The 10,633-nt window shown below is 37.2% G+C and overlaps 1 protein-coding gene across 1 annotated transcript; it reads left to right on the top strand.

Annotated features, from left to right (window-relative positions):
- Positions 1-8,998: 8,998 nt before the first annotated feature.
- On the top strand, positions 8,999-10,171 carry LOC137937192 (peroxidase N1-like). The gene is made up of 3 exons (XM_068782285.1): positions 8,999-9,400; positions 9,506-9,668; positions 9,765-10,171. Exons 1-3 carry the CDS (start codon positions 8,999-9,001, stop codon positions 10,169-10,171), a joined length of 972 nt encoding a protein of 323 aa, XP_068638386.1.
- The last annotated feature ends 462 nt before the right edge of the window (positions 10,172-10,633 follow it).

The following is a 10,633-nucleotide window of genomic DNA, read 5'->3' as shown; positions in this document are numbered from 1 at the left end:
ATATTGTGAAGTTTCCTCACAACTATATACACCTTCTTCAAGATAAATTTCCAATTCCGACTTTGATGAATTAACTACATCCTTTTGTTTCATATAACTCATTAACTTTGACCAACCTGAACTTGATGAAGGCCTATGACTTGTGGAAACACCCATAGAGCTACTACTTGAAACAATCTCTTCATTTCTAATATCCACATTATATAAGGATATATTTTCATCGTAGATCTCATTTAAGGTGTGTCGAACTAAATTTATATTCATTGTAGCTTCCTCAGAATATATCACTAGAAAACACATTTCGATCAACTTTAATTTGACCCTTAGATCCAAAACTAAAACAACAACCATCAATAAATTGCATTCACCCCAATACTTCTCAAATTTCTCTTTCATTCTCCTAACCATTGTCCTAATGAAAATATTTTCATTTGTAGAATGAAAATATTTTCATTTGTAGAATGAAAATCCAGAACTTCTTTTACCCTATATACCTCACTAAGGTACAAATTAGAAGTAGGGTAGTCACTCCCAGAAATTATATTAGTAACTACATTAAAAACTTCTTAAATCTCACACACCATGTCAACCTTTTCCCATTCATCAAAACTTGGCAAACAATCATATGTTGGTTCTCTAACTTTAAATCTAGAGAATGCATCTTTGAATTTTAATGCAGAAGACAACATGTCATAAGTGGAGTTCCAACAAGTTGGACAATCAATAACCAACCTCTTTTCACCAAGTTCTAATTGTTGTACAATTTCAGAAAAAGTGTGAAGTCTAGCCTCAGACAGATTTATGAATTTGACACTTTCACGCACATTATCAATGATATCCTTAATCTGAATAAGACCATCTTGGACTAATAAGTTCAAAATATGAGCACAACAACGCACATGAAACAACTTTCCACCACAAACCAAAAATGTTTTCCTTGAAAAATCTTGTTTCAAAACTCTGATACAAACATCATTATATAAAGCATTATCAACTGAAATACTAAAAACTTTATTTTTGATCTCCCACTCTTTCAAACACTTGTAAATAGCATCTGTTATATCAACGCAACGACGAGGAGGAGGAACATGCACAAAACTCAAGACTCATTTTTGTAGCTTCTAATTATTGTCAATCAAATGCCCAGTAATAACCGTGTATTCAATTTTTTGATTTTGAGACTTCCAAAGATCCGTGGTAAGACTAATCTTGTTAATCTCTTTTAACAAAATTTTCAATTTCTTTTTCTCTGCCTCATACACCTCCATACACTCCTTCTCAATGGTCTTACAGGATATTTTCTCATAATTCATATTTGTCATCTTCATTAAAAAATTAAATTTCTCCTCTTCTACTATCATGAATGGATGCTCATGCATAAGAATCCAATGAGTAATGAGTACTCTCATTTTAGCTTGATCATATTTTCCTCCAAAATCCATAAAAGGAAGTCCAGATGGACTCTGATCAACATTAGACGCCGCTCCCACTGGTTGAAAGTTTAAGGTTTTTTGTTTTCTCATTGCCACTTTTCTACTAGTGCAACGTTTCAAATGTCAACTCTTATGTGTGGTCACTCCACTACTAATAACACTCAAATTGATTTTACAATGAACACACTAAGCCTTTTTTGTACCTTTAAGTGATACTTCTTTGAATTCCAACCACACATGAGACTTTTTTTGTCTTTTTGAAGTATGAGTAGAATCACCTTCATCCTCATTTATGGTAATTTCATCTGGGCCCACTTCTATGACAGATGGTAGTGACTCTGGTGGAGTTGATTCACTATTTATAGCCACACTAGAACTAGTGTTAATTATTGATGACAATTGAGGAGGTGTTGACATTCTTACTTCTACAAAAAAACAAAATTACAAATTAAAAACATAAAGAAAAGAAAGTTATCCGAACAACAAAGATCCTACACATAATTTAATATACTTGTTTATTCTTAGAGGAAGGTACGTGACATTGTGACAATCGGGAACAACCCTTGTCTTTCAATGCAGAGGGGTCTCTTTGAGCCAGTAGCCCTGCACCCAATAGTTTCCAGTCCAATATACCGATCCTTTTTTTATATATAAATTTAAAAATTCTAAGAGAAGGAAGTAAGCACACCAACACTCTCTTCTAATATTCTGATGAAATTCAACCTCAATACCAAGAAATTAATGATAAAAATAAAAATAAAAATCAACACTTACATAACCCGAAAGTGTGTTCGTCGTTCAGGGATATCTCCAAAAGCCTTTCCAAGAAGGAAGGAGCATTGCTGAAACGAAGCGAGAGATAGAAATTTTGTAGGGTTAGGTCAGCGACGAAAAAAAATAGAACATTAAATAAAAATCTTACCTCCCGTCGGACCATCGCTTTCGTCTCGTCAACGAGGAAGAACTTCAGATGAAGAAATCGAAGAGGAAGGATAAAAATTGATTGTAAAAAGGAGAGATAATTTACATCCATCTATATCTAACGTATCAATTCATCGAAATATGAACATTTGACAAGGTTTAGGCATCATATATCATCCAATGAGTAAATTTAAGACATCAAAGGTTCACACACAAGATCTCAATTTCCAAAAGATAGAAAATGAACTATCAAATCACTTTTGCTAATACATCAAGCCATATAACATTTTAGAACAACAACAGATATAAGTTCAATAAGAATTAAGAAAGAAGGACAAAAACTAATATTTTTTATTCTTTTTTATAATAAAGAGAAGTTGGATGCAATTAAGAAAGCTCCTGATTCCATTAACTATAATAGAGTATTATTGAACAAAATATGTTATCAACACTCAAAATCATGAAATAAAATTCCATTGCTGTTTATTGCTGAAATGTATGATAAACGTACAAAATTTTATAAGAGGTCAAACACCTAAAAATAAGAAGGCAAAAAAGAAACAAGATCCCACAACATAAAAATATTTTAAAGTCTAGAATAATAACTTTATTTATGAAGAACAGTGGAATTTGAGAAAAAAAAATCATTGATAACCAACTATTTTCCAAACATTATAGCACTTGAGCTTAGTAAGTCATTCTGAGATATACAAAAACATAACAAATGACAAGGTGGGGGATTTTTCTCCCCCACCCTTCCTTTCCTTCTTGAATGTCATAACTCAGTATGAAGTTTCCTGGCTCTCAGCCAACTAGAATGCAATTGATGGCACACTCAAGCAAAAAATAAAACAAAATGAAAAAAAATTAAGAGAATAAAATAGGTCAACCTGTAGTAAGAACAGGTGTCACTGAAGCACCACTGAACTATTTGAGATGCAAACAATTGCAAGAAAAAAAGAGTGTACCAAAAACTCATCTGGTGGAGGAACCTATATTACAATACCAACTGCCAGAATTTGAATGCCCCTCACCCACCAAAATCACTTAAAACTAATTTTAACATTAACATTAGGATTGGAATTGTAAAGGAGATTTCCTTGAAACAGTGGAGGTTGTGCAAATGAGACTTGAAATAAGACATGAGAATAAAGAGAATAATTATGACCATCTCTGTTGGAAAATCCATCCCCCAAAGCTCTTTTTCTTTAAGTTATAGAGGAAAAGGAAACATCCTTATACAATCTGTATAAAATGATCTTCCCAGTACTTTGTGACAGTGCATTACCTTCTACCCTTAAATCAAGAACTCACCGTTTCAAAAAATCAAACAGTATCAACACTCAAAATCATGAATAAAATTCATACCGACAGTTTTCTTCCAAGGATTTCTTCCCGAGTGTACTTTGAACTATCAGCTGCAAATATCTGCAAAAAAAAAAAAAAAAAAACAGAGCTGAGAAAAAGAACATTTGCTTACAGAAACAAAGTGTTTGCCGTTCGGATATCCAAAAAGACTTTCCAAGAATGAAGGAGCACTGCTAGGAAACAAAGCTAAGAAACGAAGCGAGAGTTAGAGATTTTTTAGGTTAGCTCAGCGAAAAAAAAAAATAGAAAGATTAAATAAAAATCTTACCTCCTTCCGTCGGACCGTTGATTTTATCTCGTCGGCGAGGAAAAACTTTGGATGAAGAAATCGAAGAGGAAGAAGAGAAAGAAATCGCAGGGGAAGAAGAGACAGAAATCGCAGAGGAAGAAGAGACAGAAATCGCAGAGGAAAAAATCGAGGAATCGAAGAGGGAGAGGGAGAACAAGGGATTTGAAGACCAAATCCCCCATTTCCCCTGGATACCTACTGACGGATAACGATTTCCGCAAGAAATCATGCTGAAACAGCATGGAAATGGCAGAGTGAGGTATGGGTTTCGCAGGCGAAACGAAGAGAGGTCTCCCGATCCCCGAATCACTCATTATATTAACGAGTCGGCTCGCGTAGCCGACGAGCCGAAACGGGCTCTGCTCGAGCTCGACTCGTTAATGTAAACGAGCCCATTTATGAGTTCGAGCTCGGCCCGAGCTCGAAATATAACGTTTCAAACCGAGCTGAAACCGATCCGAACTCGAGCCACCCTTAAGTGGCACTAGTTGAAAATTTTGAAGTTTAGTCGCCACCAAAACTGTCAAAAGAGAGAGAGAGAGAGAGCTGGTCAGAGGTTCCTGGAGGGTATAGGGTCAAAAAATTCGAATGCCGAAGTGGCTGCTAGGCGCTCGAACAAATGCTTCAAAAAGGAAAAGAATAAAAAAGAAATCAACCGGAAGAAAGGTACCAAAAGGAGGAGAAGTATACGTAGTAGAGAATGGTTCATGGGCATGAGCAGCTCGTCACAAATGACTTTATTCTAGGGAAGATTCATTGAAGCTTGTCACAACAAGTTAAATACTTCATTTAGTGCAAATAATTTGAAAAATTCAACAAGGAAAATTGAAGAAGACTTCACCTAAGGAGACATCAAGTTTTCTGTCTTAACCAAGTAATAAGAATCAAATAACTCGTTTAAGACTTATTTAAGCATAGATGGAATTAAAACCATCTAATCATGTGTCTCATATGACATGAGACAAGTATATTAAGGTCATTTACGATATAAATGGCATATCATATTGTCACTTATCAACTCAAGATACATCAAATAAAATGTTTATTGTATCACCGATATATCTACCAAGATTGATAAGCAATTAAGGGTATTTATATCTTTTTCGCAAACTCGATTGGAGTGTGGGAATGCTTGAAACTTAAAATCGAGGTCATGTCATGTCAATTTTTTGCTCTATCCTCTTGATTCTTTTTACCTTTTATTGATTTTCAGAACTCCATGGAGAAAAAACGAGAGGGACTCATTGGGAGAAAACCAAAGGAAGAAGAGGTTATGGACTTGATGTCCTAATCCTTCCCCTGAAACTCTATTTATAGATTAATGAAACTATTGTATTACAATAATACCCCTGAACTTAGGGTTTAGGGTTTTAACCCTGGAACTTTAACCTAATTACATCAATGCCATCTTTATGAGATTTACCATTCTGTCATCATTGTATGTGGGCCCATGGGTCTTTTCCTTGATCTGTGGGCCTTGAGCCCGTCTTCTATATCTCTTAGATGCATGGGTCTTCCTTTGTCTTATGGGCTTGGGTTTATCGTCCAACACACTTGGATATGTGGGTCTTCCTTAGTCGTGCGGGCTTGGGCCCTATCTTCTGGCACTCCCCCTCAAGTTGAGGGCGAGAGAACAGAATGAAGTCCCAGTTTGCTGTAAATGATGTATAGAATCTTTTTGTATAAAATGGCACATCTTCCAACACTTCCCCTCACACTGGTGCTCTTGTTCATGAGGCCCAGCTGGCATACGATAAGTGAGAGTAAAATCATTCCTAGCTGTTAAGACATTGCTCCATACTCCAGTCCACATGTTGGATGTTGGGTTTACTCCTATTTTTTTATAGGGAGTTGGTTATAAGCATTGCTCTGAAGTGTAATTAAACTTAATAATCATTCTAAGCCACTAAGACATTACTCCATACTCCAGTCCTCATGTTGGATGTTGGACACACTTCGTCTTCTGTAGGTAGTGTGCCTATCGACATTGCTCTAGAGTGTAATAAAAAAAACTAATCCATCACGGTGTCCCTCCACAGGACAACGACTCTCAAGTGGTAGGAGTAATAAATGACATTAATGGGGGGAAGTGGATTTATTTATCATGGTGTCCCAATCCAGACACTTACTCTCATGGTATCCCATCCATGATATTTTTAAGAGTTAAATAAATGATGGTGTCCCAATCCAAACACCGACTCTCATTGTGTCCCAATTGTGATATTTTTTAGAGTCAAATAAATTATGGTATGAGAAAAGGTATTGAGGCCACACCTTCTTTAATAATAATGTCTCATCCAAAGAGATACAATAGCAGCAGCTGAAATGGGTTTTGGCCCATATAACACAAACCAAAATAATCCTTGTAAAGTTGACCCATGAAATAATCTAATGCAAATATTTGTACCAAATAATATGCTGACTAAGGAATAATTTGTCCATTCTTCAAGATAATAATCCAGTCAGAGAAAAATTTACTGAGTTGTGTTGAGTCAAATAGTAGACCAATATATCCGAGACACGTATACCAAGGCAAAAAATAAGTGGTTTGAGTCAGATTGACCAGACCTGAGTTGACTCGGTCCGAGTTGGTCTAGGTTGACTTGGTCTGGTTGGTGCAGAAGCAGTAAGTGCCCTTGGGTTGCTGGGCTGACCCGGTACAGTTCGGGTTGAAGTAGGCGCTCAACTCAGATTTAATATGTTTCCTAACTTACGAAACATTAAATCTTACATCAGTATCTTCTTCTTCCTCTCGGCCGAACAAAGAAGAAAACCAGAGCTCTTCGGGAGGAAACTTTCAGACAACAGCATGCTTCCAAATAGAGAAGACTTTTCGAAAATACTTCACTCCAGAAGAGACCTTCCACTAATATCATCTTCCCCACATACGGCAACAATATCATCTTCCCCGAGGCCAAACAGAGCGGAACATCGATGTATTCAGAATGCAACTTCCAGAACTTGAGCAGAGAGATTGGAATACATATCTGAGGAACCAGAGAACTTTCTGAAATAAGAGACATCACCGAGAATCAAGCAGAACGCGATACCAGGAACATGATAGCCCAACAACGTCGAAGGTAAGATTTTGACGACGTCAGCAACTTCTGAAAACCAACAACGTAGAACCTTCCGAACAGAGATGACAACCAACCTAGCAAACCAGAGAACAGAAACGGAGAGATACTCCCGAAGGCTCGACGGATTTAATAAAATGGAAACAGAGTCTTCTTCTTCCCCACACCGCCGAACAGAGGCAAATTAAACTTTTTTTCTCTCCCCGTAGCAAAAGCTGTAATGGATAGCAACTCAGTAACTTGGTGGAGATTGGGGTAGTCGGACGTCGGCCAAACAATGTCAAGAACACAATACGACTCACAACGACAGCAATATTTTTTTGTCTCTACATGAGAAACAAAAACCAGAGTCTTCTCCGACGATGTAGATCAATACGACTTCCAAAAATAAATAATGACTCACTGTGTCTCAATCTGCGAGAATGATGGGCCTCTTAGTGAAGCAAACAGACTAGGATTTTATTAAGAAACAAGAGTGAGGTGCTTTATGTTTTTTCAAAGGATTATCGAGCAAAGATGGCAGGCGAAAAGTTTTAGAGAAAAAATTGAACCTACTTGAAAAATCAAAGGCTATAGTTCGGGGAAGAAAATAACGAGAAAAGAAAACAAAGATTTGGAATTCTAAAAAGAAACCATAACTATAAGTCCTAAAAATCAAAGCTCTAATATCATATTGATTTTCAAGACTCCATGGATTTAGCTCATGGAGACAAAAAAAAAAAAAAAACGAATTCAATGGGAGAAAACCAAAGGAAGAAGAGGTTATGGACTTGATGTCCTAACCCTCCCCTGAAGCTCTATTTATAGATTAATGAAACTAATGTATTACAATAATACCCTTGAACTTAGGGTTCAAGGTTTAGGATTTTAACCCTATAACTTTAACTTAATTACATTAATGCCATCTCTATGAGATGACCTTTATTTACCATCTTACCGTCATTGTATGTGGGCCTATGGGTCTTGTCCTTGATTTGTGGGTCTTGAGTTTGTCTTCTATATCTCTGGGATGTATGAGTCTTCCTTAGTCTTATAGGCTTGGGCCCTTCTTCTAACACACTTGGATATGTGGGCCTTCCTTGGTCATGTATGTTTGGGCCCTATCTTCCAATACCTTTCAACGATAAGGATGGAAAAATAAATATTAAAAACCATGGGTAAAATATATAGACTAATATGCATTGAAGTGGTTCACGATCAGTTACTTTCTTACTCTTATATCATTCTTGATCAATTATTTCTTCCTCTTATATTTTTCTTTATAATTTATAAAAAAATTATTTTTCTAACGTAAACACATACTACATTAAAATTTTCCTTTGTATTTTAAGGTAGCAAAAATTCAAGAAAAAAAAGGTCAAAAGGAATTTTTCGCTAAATATATTCAATGGAAAAATTGGTCTAAGAAAAAAATGATTTGATCTCAGTTTTTTTCATGCCAAAAAACGAAATACCAAGTTAAGCACTTCAATAAGAACTTCTAGTGATGGCCTCCTTCACCTACCAATGGCAGGAAAGCTCACGAGGTGAGCACTCAGATTACAGCCACATGTGTCATGTGTGAATTAGGAATTGAAAACAGCTTTCTGTGGTTTGTTAATGAAATTTTCACATCAATTATGTAAGATTTAAGTTTGTTAATTTGATTAGGTCAGGTAACGTGATGCCCAGACACTGTCACAGACAAAATAGACATGATTTTCCATCTTTCCTCCAGCTCATCTTCCACCTGAAGCTTTTCAAATCTTCATCCATCCGTTATTTTTACTTTTATCATCCATGGAGGCTCGCGTTACTTCTTCTGCAACACCTTCACAGTACCTATAAATACCATCGGGTTTCTTCATCTATCGACAGTCAGTACTCGAAGAACAAAATTTGAGCAGCATTGTCTTCTTTCATCTTCAGTAATGGCTTCTTCAGCAAACTATCCTACCTTAGTTGCTGTCTTCCTCCTAGTCGCTTTTGCTGCAACTCGAGCTCAGGAACAGCGCACCCGAGTGGGATTCTACTCCACTTCATGCCCACGAGCAGAATCCATTGTTACTGCAACCGTTAAGAAGTATCTTAAATCGGATCCCACTGTTGCTCCTGGTCTGCTACGGATGCATTTCCATGACTGCTTTGTGCAAGGCTGCGACGGCTCGGTTCTGATCAGCGGAGCAGGCACCGAGAGAACTGCACCACCGAATCGATCGGTGAAGGGGTTCGAAGTCATAGACGATGCCAAGGCTCAGCTGGAAGCTGCGTGCCCTGGTGTGGTCTCTTGCGCTGACATCCTCGCTCTTGCTGCCAGGGACTCCGTTGTTCTTGTAAGTAGAGACTAATCAACATTACCCAGAAATTTTGTTTGATTTACTGCAAAAATGAGTCTTCGGATCATCAGGAAGAAGATGCTAACCAGGAATTGCATGCAGACAAAGGGAATAACATGGGATACTCCAACTGGACGTAGAGATGGGCGAGTGTCTCTGGCTTCTGATACCGCCAGCCTCCCGTCTTTCAGAGACTCGGTGGATGTTCAGAAGCAGAAATTTGCTGCTAAAGGGCTCAACACTAAAGATCTCGTCGCTCTTGTGGGTGAGCATCATAATATCTGGAAATTCGACGTTTGCTTTAAAAAACCCAGAAGGATCTTTCTGAAGTTCTTATTTTCTGTGATTTTTCCAAATTAAGGAGGACATACAATTGGAACAGCTGCTTGTCAGGCCTTCAGCTACAGACTGTACAACTTCACTGCGGCCGGTGGAGCAGATCCCACCATTGATGCTACCTTTCTACCACAGCTGCGAGCTCTCTGCCCGGCCGACGGCGACGGGACAAGACGGGTGGCTCTGGATACCGGCAGCGGTAGCAGATTCGACGCTGCTTTCTTCACTAACCTAAGGAAGGGACGAAGGGTGCTCGAGTCCGATCAAAGGCTGTGGACGGACGCCTCAACTCGCAGCTACGTACAGCGTTTTGACACAGAGAGCTTGCGATTCGACACAGAGTTCGCAAAATCAATGGTGAAGATGAGAAACATCGGTGTGAAAACAGGAAAGCAGGGCGAGATTCGGAAAGTCTGCTCTGCTGTGAATTAAAACCAAGTTTTAGTTTTGTGCTTGTTGATTATCACCTTTTCATTTGAATCAAGAAACTCTAATTGTAATTTGTTCTTCATTTTTTAGGGTGGAACTGATACTACTCCTTCAAAAGGTGATTTACCAACATTATTTTTATAGAAAATTTAGAGCAAATTAACTTCATCTTAATAGATACTCATTCCCAAGTGGAATCTTAATTGTGTATAAACAAAGACAACAATCCAAATATTTGCAACTATACCGGTTATCATTGTTCTCTACTTCATTAAATATGTAATAAAGAAAAATGAATCTCTTATCCACAAACAAAAAAAAACAAAAATGTGGGAATCTTAATTTCATTAGCTTGTGAATTGGCTCAATTATTGCATGCTTTTGTCAAAATGTCATTATTTAAAATAGGAAATTTTATTAAATTAAGCATTTTTAATAAAATATTTATGAAAATAACCAACTCAC

Source organism: Aristolochia californica, unplaced genomic scaffold (genome assembly GCF_029961685.1).
Source record: "Aristolochia californica isolate CCGP_79_NKW_82.1479 unplaced genomic scaffold, dmAriCali1.0.hap1 SCAF_7, whole genome shotgun sequence".
Taxonomy (NCBI): domain Eukaryota; kingdom Viridiplantae; phylum Streptophyta; class Magnoliopsida; order Piperales; family Aristolochiaceae; genus Aristolochia; species Aristolochia californica.
The sequence above is the reverse complement of the archived record's forward strand: the minus strand, read 5'-3'. Positions and strand labels throughout refer to the sequence as shown.